Here is a 17,299-nt window from a genome sequence, read left to right as displayed (position 1 = left end):
AAATGCTCAGACTGAAACTTGAGGCAGGGCTTCATGGTGGCAGCTTTTGGGGTAATCCAGAGTTCAGGGTTGCTGCAACAGGGAATAAGCCACAGGAGATGCGCAGAACAACCAGGATACCCCAAAGGACAATTTTGACTCTTGCATTTAGGATGTTGCTCTTCCTCATGCTCTTCTTCCTCTTTCTGTGCCACAAGTCCTAGGAGCTTGGTGGGTCAAAAGGAGCTCATTAGGTTCTCCAGCAATATCAGGTGATCTTGTTGGGGCCCTGAGGCCATTAATAGGCATCAAATTGCCCTGAGCAGCTGCACCTGAGACCTCCACCCACACCCTGCCCGTGGCCTTGGGCTCTATTTAAGCTCGGCCCTGGGGTCTTAGCCCTAATCTGTGTTTGTTCCCTTCTCTTCCCCCCTGTCTGACACCATATTTGCTTGAGGATTGCCTTACAAAGACTTTCCTAAAGGTGTGGGTTTTATTTTTTTTTTTCTCTTCTTCTTTCTTCTTCTCCAATTAAAGTTTTCTAGTATAGCTATATAGGCAGTAAATGGGGTTGGGGAATGAGCCGGGTTAAAAACATCTCCAAGCTAGCTTTAAATTTGCATGTAAATGGTGGGGACTGTTAGCAAGGATGGTCTCAAGGGGGAGCTGGAGGTTGCTTTTTGGAAGAGTCGGGTGAAAAAATACCTTCACCGTCTCTCTGCGAGAGAAAGGAGATCAGGAGCCTGATTCCCTGCGATATGCAATTCCCTTCTGCGCTTTTTCTATGGATGCCCTGCCTCTTTTCTTCCAAGTCTCCTTCCCCAGATCGTCATCTTTGCTCCTATGCCTGGCTTGCTCCCCAGGTCATCCCCTGGTGTCACCCGCAGGCTTGGCAGGGCTACATCTCCCCTGCCTTCCTCTTCATCAAGTGGTGGGTACCACCTTTTTTTGGGAAGGAGGGGACCTCTTTGGTGCATGCAGTCAGGTGGGTTTTGGACATCTGTGACTTGCTCCCCCTTCTGAGCCCGGGCTCAGCACTGGCTCTGCCCCCACCGAGCGCTGGGGGTGGCAGGAAAGGAAACGCCTTTTCCTCGCTCAACGTCAGGGGAAAATGAAAGCGGCCAGCTGGCGTTTCGGCTCGCGCGGGGGACCCTATGGCTGCGCAGAGCCCCGCCGCCACGCTGCCCAGCGAAGCCTCCTGCTCCATCTGCCTGGAGTATTTCCGAGACCCCGTCTCCATCCACTGCGGCCACAACTTCTGCCGCGCCTGCATCACCCGCTGCTGGGAGTGGTCCACCGCCAACTTCTCCTGCCCGCGATGCCGGGAGACGGCACCGGAGAGAAACTTCCGGCCCAACCGGGAGCTGGCACGAGTGCTCGAAATCGCCAAGCGGTTGAGCCTGCAGGCGGCCAGAGGGGAAGCGGTGGAGGAAGAAGGATGCCCGAGGCACCGAGAGCCTCTGAAGATCTTCTGCAAAGAAGATGAAGCCCTCATCTGCGTGGTCTGCAGGGAGTCCCGGGCTCACCGGGCTCACACCATGCTTCCCGTGCCGGAGGCTGTCGAGGAATACAAGGTAAGGGAGATCTTTCCGTGGGTACGTGCATGAGGATCCCAACTGGGACGTGGTGGTTCCCTCATTGCCACGTTACCATCGGGCAACGTCCTGCCTCCAAGATGTCAGCATGATTTGACATCTCCGCTACCAGGGGCAGAAGCATTGTCCCCCCTCCGGCTATTTGCCCCCCGCTCTTCAGAGCGAAGTGGCCCGTTTCAAAATGACAGAGTAGAGAGCACGCCGGTGTTTCCGCTGTCTCGGTTCTCAGCTTAGGCAGGCCTGGTTTAGTGCCTGATCTAAAGATACTCTGTGGCTGAAATGGTGAGGTTTTCCTCCCCCTGCTCTGAACTGCAAAACTCAGGCCTGAGTCCAGCTCTGGGGCTCACTGGACCATCTGCAGATCCTCCTGCACTCTCACAGCCAGCAGAAAACTAGCCTGGTTTAAAAAAAAGGGATTTTTTCCACTCAAGTCAGTCAAATCAGTGGAAGAAAGGATCCAATGAGGGATGCAGAAAGCTTTGTCCGCTTTGTGGCATTTATTGCTGTTTAAAGAGCTCCAAACTCTTAAGCTCAGTATCCTTCTGGACCACGGGAGAACTCCAAGGAGAAGCTGTGGAGCTGCCCACAGTGCAATTCCCCTCACCAGCTGTTTTGTATGGGGGGGGGGGAATGTCAAGGTACCTGGTGCGTCTCCTGTCCCAAACCTTGAGCCCAGGAAGATCCAGGTAGTGATGGGAGATAGGCTGTCCCCTGCCTCTGAAGACAGGGAGTCCTTTTTCTTTCCTCAGGGACAGATCCAGGCCCAGCTGCAAGCCCTGAAGGAAGACAGAGACAAACTCCTGGCATTTCGAGAGGCTGAAATGAGGAGGAACTGGGAATATTTGGTAGGTGTCTGCTTTTCATGAAGGACGGGGGGGCTGGGTGTCACCATTTGGCTTGAGATGAGATGCTGTGTGGGTGCACGTACTGCTCTGCAGTAGGTGGGTCCCTTTTGAGGTACCAAACCAAACGCTGCATTGACTTTTTGCTGGATGGTGGGGCGAAAAATAGCAGGCAGAGCCTGGAGTCTTGTAAGAATTTTGGGGCATTTTAGGACACTCCAGGCACTGACTATTTCTAGGTGTGCAGGTATGTGCACATGCAGGACTTTGCTATGTCCTTCCTCATCCTGCTCTTCCCTTCCTGTGTCACCTGCTAACAGGAGAAGATCGAAGCCGAGCGGCAGAAAATTTTGTCCGAATTTGAACGGTTGCGTCTCTTCCTGGAGGACCAGGTGCGTCATTTGCTGACCCAGCTGGGGCAACTGGATAGAGACGTTGAGAAAATGCAGGAAGAAAACATCACCAACCTCACTAAGGAGATCTCGTGTCTGGACACCTTGATCCAGGAGATGGAGGAGAAGTGCCAGCAACCAGCAAGTGTGTTTTTGCAGGTGAGGAGGTCAGGAATGGAGAAATAGCTTGGCTATCGCTCTGTCTGCTGGCTATGTTTTGGCTCTGGGTATTACTCCACGATGCAGCCAAACCCAGGCTGTGCTCTGCTCCAAAGCCACATCCATGCTTTTGGGGTTGCAGTAGATGGTTTGCTGTCAAGATCCCCGTTCACTGAGTTTTCTTCTCTCCTTTCCAGGACATCAGAAGCACCTTGAGCAGGTATGGGACTTCCTCAGCTTCTCCCCCTGACCCCAGGCTGGGGAGGGGGTTTGGACCTTGTGGTCAGCAGGGCTGCCCAGGTGCAGGAGAGCCTTTACCAAGCAGAGGCCAAATGTTCAGAAATGCAGTCGATGAAGACAAACCTAGCTTGCAACTCTGGGATCTGTAGGAGAAACCCTTCCTCTCTGGTTTGCTGGGGACCCTTGCTCCTAGACCATTACTGGTTAGAGATGGCCAAGTGCTAATTTTTAATGACCTAAACCAAACATTTCTACCCATCTCTGAGTGTACAATATGCTTATTAAAGCCAGTGTCAGCTCCTAACATAACAGCTAGGCATGTGCTAGAAAGATTTCTTGGCTTCCCTCTGAGCAGGTGGATCCTCATCTCTTTCCTCCCTCCCTCTCTAGGTATGAGAAGGAAAATTTCCAGCAGCCCCCACTGATTCTTCCAGAGCTGGAAAAGAAAATCGGTCACTTCAGGGACAAAAGTATTGCTCTCAAGGAGACTCTGAGGAACTTCCAAGGTATTGAGCATGGGCTGGGGTGGAGGAGTAATATCTGTGGGAGCATAAGTTTATTGGAATTGGGTCATGATGGACTTTTTCAGGGCAAAGGAGCTGTTCTTAGAGCTGTAATCCAGTGCAGCTCCCTTTGCAGAGTCACCCAACTGCTTGCAAGTAGATGCAACACTAAATCCCACCAGCTGTATCTGCACCCTGGCGTAGATACATGCTGCAGTACATTTGGCATTTCCTTACATGTGTAGACTCTCTTCTTGCAGACCTGACACTTCAGAGCATATCCCCATGCTCAGTTCCTCACGTGACGCCTTTCTGTTGCGGTTCGGAAACCTGATCTTGCTGAAAATTAACCCAGCTCTGGGGACAACCTGCTCTTAAAAATGATTTTGTAACCGTGGGCTTTGGGAAAATGGCACAAGGCCTAATCCTTGCCCCCTCCCTGCTTCCTTTCGGTCTCCTTGAATCACGCAATGCTCTTCCGTCTCCCTGCAGATGCTTCGCACAAGGTGCAATCTCAGAGTGGCAGGAAAACCTCTGTCCGTGCCTCTGGTGATACCTGCATTGCTTGTGTTATATCACATCTCTCATGTCCCTTTTCTCCTCTTTTTAGACATCCTGATGTTTGAGCTGCCTGAAAAGAGTAAGTCCCTCTCCTGGAACTGAAGGGAGCGGGAAGGGGAAAGGGAAGGCTGCTGGGTGAGGACCTACGCTCTGTCCCTCGCCCTGGTACATTCAGGGAAGGAAACGCATGTTTTGGCCCCTAGGCAAAAAAAAAGGAGTCTCCCCACACCTGATGCTGGTGTCTCCTCCTCCTGCCATGGGGTTTGTTCTCTCTCTCTTCTCCTGCCCCTTTCCCTTCTGCCCCGGGACATGTCTGAACCTGATGCCCTTCTGATGCTTGCTGGGGTCCTGCTTTCCCCATCCAGCTGCTGGGAGTGGAGCAGCCCCAGGAAAGGGGGAGAGCATCCCGGGGGATGGAGTGGATGGAGCTGTGGGACAGCTGGCAGAGATTCAGTGCCCTGGGATGTGGCCGGCAGAGCAGGGTGATGGAAGACTTTGTTGTCCCTTTGACGCTCTGCTCTCCGCTTCTTGCAGTGAAGGTGACCCTAGATCCAGCCACGGCTCATCCCCAGCTCGCCGTGTCCGAGGATGGGAGGAGCGTGAGATGGGAAGATGCCCCGCAGGACCCAGCTGCTGAGGGATTTGGCACCGACCCCTGCGTGCTGGGCTGCGAGGGAATTGCCTCGGGGACACGCTGCTGGGAGGTGGAGGTGGAACCGAAAGGCTCCTGGGCCGTAGGGGTGGCCAGGGAGTCCGTGAAGAGGAGGGACGAGACCAGCGAGAGCGCCGAAATCGAGCTGTGGTCCATGGGTCTCTGCAAGGGCCAGTTCTGGGCTCTCACCTCCCTTGAGCGCACAGCTCTGTCCCAGAGCCAGGTCCCCAGGAGGGTCCGGGTCTCCCTGGACTATGAAAGGGGTCGAGTGTCATTTTTTGATGCTGATAGGAGGGCCCTGATCTTCACTTTCCCGGCGGCCTCATTCAAAGGGGAGACTATTCACCCCTGGTTCCTGGTCTGGAGCGAGGGGTCCCAGATCACCTTGTGCCCCTGAGATGTGAGGAGAGAAAGCTCTGTTCTCCCCCAAACACAGGTTTTCTTTGTCCTCAGCATCACTATTCCCAGCACTTTTTGGAGGACTCCTGTCTGCCAAATTCCTACGTGGCCTTTCTGGCCTCTCTTCCCATTCTCTGTGATTCCCTAGCGTGTTAAGCACATTTGTGGGTCTGTAATTGCTGGTTTGGGACAGTGGTGGGTGCCCAATAGAGCCACTTCTGCACCACAAGGTCTTGCACCAGTCTGACTGGTTCTGCTGACCTCAGATTTCAACAGGGTATAAAGATTTTTCATGCTGTAACGTTGTTCTGTGTCTGGTTATTTGGTGCGTAGCAAACTGCGGCTCTGTGAATAAATGCAGGAAGGGAGGAACATCTAATCCTCGGAGGGGCAGGGTCTGCCCACATCTGGTTCCCACACCAGCCAGAGAGAAGGATGGAGAGGAGAAAATTCTGTGTTTTTATTACTGTTCATGATCTTTTCCATGCCCTGGGGTCTCTTCTCCAGAGCTCTTCCCTTCCCTTCACCGTGTTCCTCTTGGGCTCAGTTCTCCTCCCTGCTTGTGACTCTTCCAGTGTCATCGGGAAGAAGGAAATGCAAAAGCCAAAGGCCCCGGTGGGCAAAGCAAAAGCCTGTTTCTTATGCTCCCAGTGCACCCATGGTCCTGGGGGTGGTGGGAAGAGTGCTGTGGCCACGCGGTTGTCCCCGGAGGCTGCAGAAAGGGGGATGCCCCTCTCCGTGTCTCATGGATGCATCCTGAGCTGGGACCTGGCCCCCACCACCCACAGCCATGGGCGGACCCTCTCCCCCGTGAACGAGGCGCGGGAAAAAAGGAACACAAGACCCCCTTCCTCGGCGTCGAAAAATGCCACCATCCCTCGGGCGTAGTCCAGGTGGATGCCGACCCGCCGGGGGATCCAGCGCGGGGCCAGCGGCGTCACCTTGCGGCTGGTGAGCGCCCGGATTTGGCCGCCCCACTTCTCCACCGCCCAGATCCCCCCTTTGGGGCAGAGGCTGACCTGCCCCTTCCGATTTAGGGACTCGCGGGCCACCCCCACGGCCCAGTCCCCCTCGTCGCCCACCTCCACCTCCCAGCAGTGCCTGCCGGCCGCAAAGCCCTCGCAGCCCAGCACGAAAGGCCAGTAGGAGAATCTCTCCGGGTTGTTGGGAAGGTCCTGCCGTCCGTTCCCGCGCCTCACGCTTTTGCGGTCCTCTGAGAGCACGAGGTCGGGGTGAGCCGTGGCTGGGTCCAGGGTCACGCTGGCTGCTGGGAGAAGGACAGAAGGGTCAGCTGCGCTTGGTTGGGGCTGTCCTGCTGCTGGATGGGGTCTGCAGGACCTGGGATGCTGTCAAAGGGGCAGAAAGGTCCCAGAGCAGAAGGAGAAAGGGACTGGAAGGACCCTCTCATGTGCCAGATGCTATGCACAGAGCAGAAAGACTATTCTTAACCCCAAAAAAACAAGAAGGAAAGGTGCACAGCAATGAGAATGGTCTTATGCAGACCTTTCCGTAGACTTGGGGATACTTTATACATTGGGCCAAAAAGAAATATCGAGGGGAGAAGAATGACAGACAGCCAGGTAGGATGTGGGATGTAAAAGCAGCAAAGCATCGAGCAGTTTGCCTCTTCCAGCAAGAATCAACCGCAGAACAAGACCAGACCGGTTTGCTTAACCACATGGTTTAAAAGGCAGCTAAAATCCCAAGACAGGGCAAGGAATTAGGTCAGTCCACTCGCCGCATTTGTTTTAAGGCTGGCTTATGTAAGCGGTTAGGTAATAAGGCTCTGCCCTGGGACAGGCTTCCTCTAGGATTTAGGCTGAGGTTCCCAGCTGCAGGGCTCAAAAAACTTGTTGGGTTGCCCTGTTTGGAGATCCTTCCTTAAGCATCTGTTTTTGGCCACTCTTGGACGCAGCCTATTGGGCTAGATGCACCTTTGGTCGAACAGGTACAGCAGCTCTTACGTTCTCACGCTCGACAGAAGCCAATTTTGGGGAAGGCGAGGCCGGAGGGAGACAGAACCAGAAAGCACTTTCCCAGACCATCCTTCATCCATGAACGTTTTTCAGGAACTATTGCAAAACATGTATAATTAAGAGAGTGGTAAATGAAGCGTTACATAATGGGGTTCTCAAATTATCACTTCTTCTGACCAGGAGAAGCCATTTGCTCATTCTCTCTTCCACCTCAGCATCGCTTTCTGCCATATTTCTGCTCTCAAAGTGAGTTCAGAATGAGTTAAGGCCGGGTCAGCTCTTCCAGCTGTCCCAAAGATAAGACTAGTTTATTTTTTTTTTTTGCCTCCGAAAGCCCTTCTCAGTACCTTGCAACTTCTTCAGAGTTTCCTTTAGAGCACCATTCCTCCATGGGAAAGGACAGACTCTCTTTTCCGACTCTGGAGAAGCCTCCCGTGGCAGCTGGAAAGTCACTTTCCCACACCTGGAAAGAAACACACTTTTCAAAACGATGATCATAGACTATTTTATCATTTCAGGAGGTCTGATGCCACCGGAAAGGAGCTAGAACATTTTTTTAATCACTGTCATTGCATTAGGGTTGGCAAGGAGGTGAGATTAGGATGGAGACACCAATTAGACCCTGTCTGGGAGGAGTGGGATAGAGCCAAGACGTTGCGATGAAATTAAAGCCAGCCTTTGCCATGTGGAGGTCAGCTCAGAAACCAAAGCTCCATCGATCCCTCCATCCCCAGGAGCGGTCAAGATAGGTTCCCCTGGGAAGAACGCAGGTGAGCATGTAGTGATGCTCCCCAAAATACCCTCCCAGACTCTAGCGATTTCCCTGAAGCAGAGGCGTATTCAGCAGCCATTGATGAATTTTCTCCTCCCGATGAATTTTCCGACCATCGTTTTGTGGACGGCTCATGGAATAGTCTCTCAGAGGTGCCACGTACCTGCTGACAGTGCTTTTCACGTCCTAGGGAAAGAAGAGAGAAAGAGGAAAGGAAGCTCAGGCCACAGCGTGAGCCATTTTCTCCTTAAATCACACAGAACGGTTTAGCTGGGGATGGACCTCTTGGGGCACTGCTCCAACCCTCTGCTCAGAGGAAGGCCAGATAGATCAGGCTGCTTAGGGCCATGTCCAGGTGAGTCCTGAACAGGGGCAGGGATAGAGAAACCCCACATCTCTGGGATGCACCACTCTCACAAGCAAGAATTTTTTTTCCCTAATATCTAGCAGAGATTTTTCTTGCTGCTCTTTGTCTTTCACTGGACACCTTGGAGAAGAGTCTGGCTCTGCTCTAGAGTCCCATTAGGCAGCTGCAGACTGTTATAGGCCCTGAAGGTGCTAAGAGGTGTTGATATCTCTGAGCATCCTCACCTGGGACCCCCGCCCACACCCTGCCCATGGCCCCGAGGCTCTATTTAAGCTCAGCATTGGGTCCTTACCCCCTTCCCCAGCTACATCAGAGGTGTGCTGCTCTACAGCTTGGCCCTAGATGTGGCTGTGCCTGGTTGTGGACCTTGCTGACCTGGACCCCAACCTGTGGGTTGGCTTCCTGGCTTGTCCCTGGACCTGCCTCATCCCTGTGGACTGATGCCCTGGATTTGGAGCTGCCTTGCTCAGGTACTGTGGGATGGATCAGGCACCCTCTCCCAGCCTGTCCTAGGACCAATGTGCTCATCCCAGGCTGATGGAAGTCCCAAGCCCAGCAGCATTTGTGATTGCAGATCTGTGACCCCCTGCCACGACGGTGGCAAATCAGCTCAGCAATGATATAGGTGGGGGAGACAGTGGTGGAGAAGGAAGGCAGCAGATCCCACCTGCTTTTCTTCTTAGGGCTTTCAGCATTAAAGGGAACATGTGCAAACTCGGACTAGGAAAGCACAACTAACTAAACACTGAGCTCTTTCATGTGAGCATTTTCCCCAGGATTTTTCCCTTGAAAGGTTATAAACTCACCTGGAAAAATTCACTTACTGATTGCTGATTCTTCTCTTCCAGCTCTTGTGTTAGGGTGTCCAGATGGGAAATCTCCTCTTGGAGTTTGGTGGTAGTTTTTGTCTGCCTCTTCTCGAGCTCATTTTTCAGGTCTTCCAGCTGCGAGAGCAAGAAGAGCTTGTGTCCTTCCAGGAACCTGCAGAGTGCCTGAAGACCAAGCACAGTCTGCCAGTGCTCAGCTTCTATTCTTCCCTTTGAAGAGGAAAAGGAGCAGTGGGATGGGAAATACCGTTATGAATTCATGGAAAGGCATTTCCCACAGGAGGAGATCACTGGTGAACCTGAATCTCTACCAACTCCTCTTGAATTCCTGAAGAAGTCTAAGGAAAAAAAAAAAAAAAAAAAAAACCCTGATGCACAAGAGCAAGGTACATTTGGGAGGAAAAAAATTGTCTCCGGATAAAAGCTGCAAGCACACTTGCTTGAACTTAGGTAGAAAGCTTTGATACCCCTGCAAGCTGACACCTACCAGATCCTTCAGCTTTCTGCACTCCAGGGTAGCTATCCTTTCTTGGAGACCTTTCTTTTCCTTCAGAAAACTTTATGTCTCAATTTCTTCCTAAGCAAACAAAACCCTGTTGCATTTTCCCCTCTCTGATATGGGGTTAGATCTTGTTCCTCCTGTCCCTTCCCAGTGCTGGCCAAAACTGCAGCATGGATGCTTTGAGCCTGCAAGTCAGCTCTTTGTGCCATATCTCCTGGGCAAGAGGCGGTGACACCCTTGGCCAGATGTGCTGGGAGCGTCAGGTTTCTTCCTCGTCAATCTTCTGGCTGATTATCCCGAGGAGTTCTCGAGGGCTGTCTGTCACCTTGCTGCTTCTGTCACTCTCCTTTTTAGGAGCAGAAACTAGCAAAACCATCCAGCCCTCCCAGGAAAGGGCTAGAGGGAAAAGACTTTCAGGCAACAAGGAGGCTTTGCATGGGAAGAGAATAAATGAACAGGGAGGGGAGAAGTGCAACCAGAAACTTGTAAGTACCGGAAAAATACATATGTATATATATGTTTGGGGTTTTTTGCATGGCAGCAATTGGGAGTTTTAGAGACTGTGACTCAGCTGAAGGGTTATCAACTGAGATAACTACCAGCTGCAGTTGTTTGACCAGGCTTGGAGATGGGAGTCTCACTTCCAGCAAACTCAGGTGAATCATTCCCATTGGGGACAACCGCAAGGGACCAGGTCACTCCAGGAACAGCAGACCTGGAAGCAAACACCTTGCAGCTAGCCAGCTGGGAAGTGTGTCCTGGGGTGAGTAGGTTGGGATGGGGCAGCTGCAATATTTCCTGCCAGATGCAGGAGGTGGCTGCAAGCAAGCGAATGTGCCACCTCCGCCTGAGCTAGGCTGCTTTGCTATTCGGTGGAGAGCTACCCCATACTGTTGGCAGAGCCTAGGGCACGACGCTTTTCATATTAAAGCAGATGGTTGGGCAAACGAGTGAGTCGCACCCAAAAAGCGTCTGCTTCTCCCTGTTGATTATAGAGCCTAGAAAACCAGCTTGGGTGGAGACATCTGCATTGCAGATTTCTATGTGACACCAGGGAAGAGAGAGGGGAGGGTTGGAGCTGGGAGGCAACTGGATGGAGATCAAAAACATTGGAGAGAACCTACGGCCCTGGAAGATTCAGAAAAACATCAGTCTCTCTGCCTACCTCCAAGAAAAGCGCTGAATTTTACTGGGACTCACTGTTTTGTATCTTGTATTTCTTGTGGCCACTGTGCTTTAGGGATGTACAGACACCCACAAACATCCTTGTGGAGCAGATCAAGAGCCTGCCCTTGGCTCATGCAGAGGTTTTCCGCCATCCTTCGTGCTCTGATGGTCTGTCATTTCATATTCCTCTCTACTTTTCCCTGCTCCCAAGTGGGCTGTGGATTTGGTTTCAGGATCTGGGCACAACTTATAGGAGCATTGTCTGTTTTTGCTCCTATTTCCCCTCTCTGATGCAGGCTCAACAGAAATTGTTCCTGCATGGGATGGTCCCGGGATCCATCCTACTCATGCTTTCGGTGGGGATGCTGAAATAGGGCTTCGTCACGGGGTGCCTGCGTATATCTCTTTCTGCTATTCTGAGCTTGACTTCCTCCGCTCCCTCCTACTCTCTTTTGGTTCCCCTTCTCAGTTCTATAATTGATAACTCATACTTATTTCAGTGCTGCCTCTTCCTCTTTTGGGTTTTCTCAGAAGAAAATAAGCAGTTTTTCAGGGAATCCGTTTAGGTGAGTCAGCCGACAAAGGCCAGCACTTCTGTTTCACCTAGTCACCCCAGCTTCTTTCTCAGTCTAGGAATATCTAATCAGCTTAGTCACTGGTGTCTAGGGTACAGTTCATCCTGTCCCATCCATCCTGGGTGGTCAACAGGGAGAAATAGGCTTTTTGGGGGACTCATCCAGGCAAGGTGGATATGTATAACAGTGTGGAAAATCACATTCTAGATGAGTTTGTTTTCTTTTGCTGCCTGCAAGGGCAGCTCCAATGACTGGAGATGCCAACCATGAGAAGGTGAAAAGGCAAGTGAGGTGTGCCCACTCTGTGTGCAGCTTTTCTTAATGTTGCTGACCCAAAGCTGAAGAAATCCAGAATAATACCTCCACGGAGACAGAGAGCGCAAAATAGAAATGGGTTTTTATTTAAAATAAATATCAGAAATACAGTCAGAGATGGAGACCAGCTCTCCAAACCAAATCAAGCTTTGCTATTTACAGTGAAAGGCCACCTCCTTTTGCAGAACAGACTTGGGACCTGCCTCGCAACTGATGTCGGAAAGGAGCAGAGCATGCTGGAAAGAGCTATAGACTCATCACAAAGATTCAGTTCATTAAAGGTAAAATAAATAAGAAGTCTCCCCCATCCTCCTTGAGGTGCCACCCCACCAGCTCGGAGTGGAGAGGGACGTGGGAGCTGAACAGCAAGTCCCCCGCAGTGCCCGCTCGCCGCGTTCACTGCGATGCGCCAGGTAACCATGGTGAATAGCTGGCATCGCATGCGAGTTGTCATCCCAGCTGTCGTCTTGAGCTCCGGTTGATGGGCACCTCAAGGACAGATCCTGAGGGGGGACCTGAACCCCACCCAATCCAGAGGGGACATCAGCTGCCCGGCCATGGACTGGTCCTCTGAAGGTGGGTGTTGGGTGACTTCTTGCAAACGTGCCCCTATTCCCATCTTGAACCAGGGGACAACCCTCTGGCCATTGAATGAGGCTCTGGTGTAAACCAAGATGGGCGACTCGTCGTCTGTGCTGAAAAATGCCACCCGTCCTGCTTCGTAGTCCAGGGAGACCCGTATCCTCCTGGGAAGTGGGTTGAGGCGCAGGTTGGCACGGGGGGATGTAAGGGAGTGGTATGCCTCCAGCGCCCAGACCCCTTCCTTGGGCGTCAGGCTGATCTGTCCCTTTCTCTTCACCGACTCCCGGGCCACCCCCAGGGCCCAGACACCCCCCTGTCCCACCTCCACCTCCCAGAAATGCCTCCCTGAAGTGAAGCCCTCGCAGCCCAGCACGCAAGGCTCGAAGTCAAATCTCTCTGGGTTGTCTGGAAGGTCCTGCTGCACGAGGCGGCCCCTGGCTTCTTTCTGGTCCTCGGAGAGGTAGAGATTGGGGTGAGCTGTGGCTGGATCCAGGGTCACGTTGGCTGAAGGACAAGAGACAGAACTGGAGTATCAGAGGTAGGGCACAGCCCTGGGAGATGCTCAAGAAGTTTCTCCTGCTCCTGGCAGCTGGGACAGTCCCTGCTCTCCTGCCTCTACCAGCTCTGGATGCTTCATGGGGATGTATGGGCAGGCCTGGGTTTGGTCTTGGGGACCTCCAACAGAGATGCCCTTAGGAGGAAGAGGGAGAGGGCAAACCCCATGGGAAGGGGATGGCTGGAAATTCAAAGGGAGGGAAGGGTATGCACAAATGCACCAGTGTGCTTCTCAGGTCTTCGCTTTTGATGGCCCCAGAGGGAGCATTTGGGTTTGCAGGACCATATCTCAGCTCCTGGATGTACCAGGAACATCACAGCATCAGAGCATGGTCACCCTCCCCATCCTTTCCCTTTCTCTCCCTGGGGGACTGCTTTGTTTTTTCCAAGGGGTCTCTTCCAAAAGCCATGAATTCAATCTCTCCCACCCCCATCCCCTGCCAGCCACGGTTGACTTACTTGGCTCTTGCAATTTGAACATCAGGCTATCTAAAGAGGAGAGAGATTTCACTGCATCAGGTTTATATGTCAGGCAAACTTGCTATGGCTCAGCTTTATTGGGGAGGCAAAAGAGCTGAAGAGAGACTCGGGAGGGGAAATATCAAGGGTGTAAGATCTTGGTGGGCTGCAAAGAGCCTAGGATGACTTGCTCTGGTGCAGGTACTGACCCTGTGACAGCTACGCAACTCCACGAGTCAGGTGAGGGGAACCTCCTGGCTCAGCTAAACTCATCTCAAGCCAAAGAGCCCCTGCGAGTGATTTGTCCCATGTGTTATAGCATCAATCCCTGGCTCTATACCCACATGGAGCTTAATTTTTTCCACCACTTTGGAAGTAGTGGGAGCAGCCAACTGCATAAGCTGCTCCATTTCAATTTACTTTTCGCATGGGACAAGCAGGATAAGGAGGAGGGAACCTGGCTCATCTCTGCTTCCCAACCAATTTGTTTTGCCCTGGGAAAAACTGTTTTTCTCTGATTACAAGTTTCAGCTGCATTTATTTGCAACAGTTCCTAGGTGAATTTTGCATCAGCAGCAGGCACATGAGAACCTGGTTTCTCCTAGACATTGGGCATGCAAAGCAATGTGCTCTCTCTTAACCCTGCTCAGTACCTTGGCATTTCCTCAGTGTGTATCTAACAAGGACGTTTTTCTGAACAAATTCCTCAAGCTGCCTTTCCAGCTTGGGGGAAATCTCCACCGGAGGGTTGAACTTCATCTTCTCACAGCTGCAGAGAGAGCAAAACCTGTGTAATATATATGATCACTCAGCAGTTTATCCTCATTAAGTCATCCAGGAGAAGCTATGGGATGGAGGGGGTTGAACCATCAAGCTAAATTTATTTGGGAGCAAACGTGAGCCCTCTCCCCCTGCCCTCTTTTTGCATTTCTTTGCCCTCAGGTCCCTCCAAGCAGTGGCTGAATGGGTGGTTTTGAACCCAAAGTGCTGTGCTGCAGTCACAGGAGGCCAAGCTGTTGTCTGCACGAATCCGCCTTGGAAACCCAACCTCAGGATTCACCCATGTGGCATCCAAAGCTCTCCAAGCATCCCAGAGTATGGGGAAAGCGAGAAGGAGCCAAGTACCTACTCAAGAGACTTCGGATGTCCTAGAGGGGGAGAGAGAGGGAGAGGAGAGACAGTTAGGGAAGAAGAATGCTAAACATTATTGTTACAAAGTTTATGTATTTTTATGGCAATGCAATAGCAAAGGAAGACCCTGCCTGTGGCATGATGTTTGCAGCAATGCAAGAACAGACCAAGGAATTTGCATGCAGCCACCAGGAGTAGGATTTGCCAATTGATGCATTTACGCATGCTCTGGAGGGGCTGAATTTAGACTCCCAGGTCTCATCCTTTGCTCTATTCCTACTTCTCCCACCAGCCTGGATGCTCTGGGCTCTCACCTGCAGGAATTTGCTTGCTGGCTGCTGGAATTTCCCCTCCATCTCCCAGATCAGGGTGTCGAGGTGGCACATCTCCTCTGTGATCTTTGCGGTTGCTTCCTCCTGGACTTTCAGGATGGCCCTGTCCAGGTCTGCCAGTTGGGTCAGAAGGAGGCGCTCTTGGTCCTTCAAAAACTGGTGCAAATGCTCAAATTCACACACTATCTTCTTCCCCTCATCTTTGGTTTTCTCCTGCCAGGATCAGAGGTGGAGACCAAAGGGATGGAAGAGCAACAGGGGACTTCCCTGTGCGGCAGAAGAAATGCCATGGCAGTCTTCAAAACCCCTCCCACCACACCCAAGAGAAAACAGATGACTACTTCAAGGTCATCAGTCAAGGTGGCATGTCCTCAGAGACGTTTGCTCCCCTGTGATGGCACGCTTGGGGATGTGAGGGTCAATTTACCCCAAACAAGACAAAAACCACCTTGCTGGAGATTCAGGTAATACCAGGAGCTATTTAGGAGGTGCAACCTCAAAACAAAACCAGAAGAGAGAATCCAAACTGGAGGGAGGTATACAGAGTTTAGGGGGAAAAAACAAACCCACCTCTCTCTATCAGGCTTGGGACTACCTACAGGTTGTTATCTCCCCAACACAGGGATTGCAGGCTCCAGCTGCCTTGAAACCCTGGCAGATAAGGACAAGGTTGGCCAGGACCCAGCACAAATTGCAAACTGCTTTGCAAAGGGAAGGGAGCTGAGCCAGCTCCTGTCCTGCTGCTCCCACTGCCAGCAAGGAGGGCTGGGAGATAAGATAGGATGGTTTGGTTCCCCTGCCCGTAGGCTCCTTGCTCCCAACTTGCCCCTTCTTCAAGGGTTTAACGGTGTCTGCTCCCCCCTGCAGCAAGGCAAGGGTTGAGAACAACCAAATACACCAGATCTGACCTCAAAATACACCAGCAGTATGTCCTCAGTGTGGGGTGGGTGGAGAGGGGCAAACACCTTCCTCCAGGCTCCCTGTTGAAGGGCACCTACCAAATACGAGCTCTTCCTCTCTCTGGATTTTCTGCTTTCCAGGAATTTTTCTCTCTCCTCCTTCAGCACCTGCAGACGGGCCTGGATTTCTTCCTGAGCCAAAAGAAAAGATGGTCTTCAAAAGGCTGAGAAAAACCCTTTTCCTCCAATTAAAATGACTCTCTGAACCCAAACAAACTTCCAGCATCGATGATGCCCTGCAGCAAGGAGTTTGTGCCGCCTTGCTCCCTGCAGCATTGCGGTGTGCTTGTGTGTGCTATCCGGAACTAAAACTAAAGAAATGGAGGAACAAATAAGCAAAATTACCTTCAGTAACTGATTTAATCGTGCCAAAATAGATTAGGAATTCTTAGGTGCTTTCATGTATTTTGAATATTTATCTTTGTCAATATTTTGCTATGATCAAGTCAACAAAGGAGTTTAGAAAAAGGCTAATGATTTTTTTTCTTTCTTTCTTCCAGGATGTTGGCAAAGATCACTAAGTTAAAGGGGGAAAAATCCACCTTGTGAAAAAACAAATGTCCTTGTTTATAAAACGCAAACAGGAAGCACGTGGGTGAGCGGCGCCCAAAGATCCCCGTTTACAGCCACACCCCGGGGGCGTGCGGGAAGCAGATGTGCCCCAAATGCTGTGCTTTGCCCCTGGAAAAGGGCTTTTTTTAACCAGGTGGAAAAGCACGAGCCCCTACCTTGTATTCCTGGGCGGCTTCCTCAATGGGAACCACCGCGTGAGAGCGGTGCGCCTGCGAGCGGTCGCACACCACGCAGATGGCCCTTTGGTCCTCTTTGCAGAAGAGCTTCAGAGCCTCCCGGTGCTTCGTGCACAAGGTCTCCCAGCCTGTTGCCCCTCCGGTTGCCCGCGGGCTCAGCTGCCTGGCGATCTCGGCGATGTTCGCCAGCTCCCTGCTGGGTCGGAAACTCTTCTGCTGAGCTGTCTGCCTGCACTGAGGGCAGGAGAAATTCGTCTCCAGCCCTTCCCAGCAGCAGGTGATGCAGGAGCGGCAGAAGTTGTGGCCGCAGTGGATGGAGACGGGGTCCTGGAAGAAGCCCAGGCAGATGGAGCAGGAGGCTTCGCTGTGCAGGTTTTCGGCAGGGCTCCGCGCAGCCATGGCTCTCGCCAGCCTGTCTCCGAGGGAGGATCGGAGGAGTTTCGCTTTGCGGGAGGCAAGAGGACAGAGGCGAGGGGGAGGCGTTCCGCTTCTTGGCATGGACATTTTTCCCCTTGCAAAGCGGGGGAACGGACTCCACCCCTTCGCGCCACGAAACAGCGAGTGTGGCTTGGAGAGCGGCAAGAACGGGGCGAGCGTGCGTGATGCTTCCTCCCAGCGTGCAGCTGCCCTCCCACCCTTCTCGGTTTTGGTGGCTTTGAGACAGATGTCCTTCAGCAGATAGGAGGATGGAGGGCAGGGCTGCTATTCG

At 52.2% G+C, this 17,299-nt stretch overlaps 2 protein-coding genes and 1 pseudogene across 2 annotated transcripts; 1 reads left to right on the top strand and 2 right to left on the bottom strand.

Moving 5' to 3' along the window:
• The first annotated feature begins 1,117 nt into the window (after positions 1 to 1,117).
• LOC136994753 (E3 ubiquitin-protein ligase TRIM7-like) lies at positions 1,118 to 5,594 on the top strand (annotated as a pseudogene).
• Positions 5,595 to 6,065: 471 nt separating this feature from the next.
• LOC106498870 (E3 ubiquitin-protein ligase TRIM39-like) lies at positions 6,066 to 11,085 on the bottom strand. The gene is made up of 5 exons (XM_067313626.1): positions 11,029 to 11,085; positions 9,262 to 9,474; positions 8,234 to 8,256; positions 7,646 to 7,761; positions 6,066 to 6,586 (listed from the first exon to the last, which is right to left on the bottom strand). The coding sequence occupies exons 1-5, from the start codon at positions 11,083 to 11,085 to the stop codon at positions 6,066 to 6,068; spliced, it is 930 nt and encodes a 309-aa protein (XP_067169727.1).
• An 802-nt stretch (positions 11,086 to 11,887) lies between these two features.
• Positions 11,888 to 17,219, bottom strand: LOC106482056 (E3 ubiquitin-protein ligase TRIM39-like). Its single transcript, XM_067313781.1, has 7 exons — positions 16,570 to 17,219; positions 15,881 to 15,973; positions 14,865 to 15,095; positions 14,545 to 14,567; positions 14,073 to 14,188; positions 13,420 to 13,449; positions 11,888 to 12,909 (listed from the first exon to the last, which is right to left on the bottom strand). Exons 1-7 carry the CDS (start codon positions 17,092 to 17,094, stop codon positions 12,314 to 12,316), a joined length of 1,614 nt encoding a protein of 537 aa, XP_067169882.1. The 5' UTR covers positions 17,095 to 17,219; the 3' UTR covers positions 11,888 to 12,313.
• Between the last annotated feature and the right edge of the window lie 80 nt (positions 17,220 to 17,299).

The sequence above is a fragment of the Apteryx mantelli genome, chromosome 32 (genome assembly GCF_036417845.1).
Source record: "Apteryx mantelli isolate bAptMan1 chromosome 32, bAptMan1.hap1, whole genome shotgun sequence".
NCBI lineage: Eukaryota > Metazoa > Chordata > Aves > Apterygiformes > Apterygidae > Apteryx > Apteryx mantelli.
The sequence above is the reverse complement of the archived record's forward strand: the minus strand, read 5'-3'. Positions and strand labels throughout refer to the sequence as shown.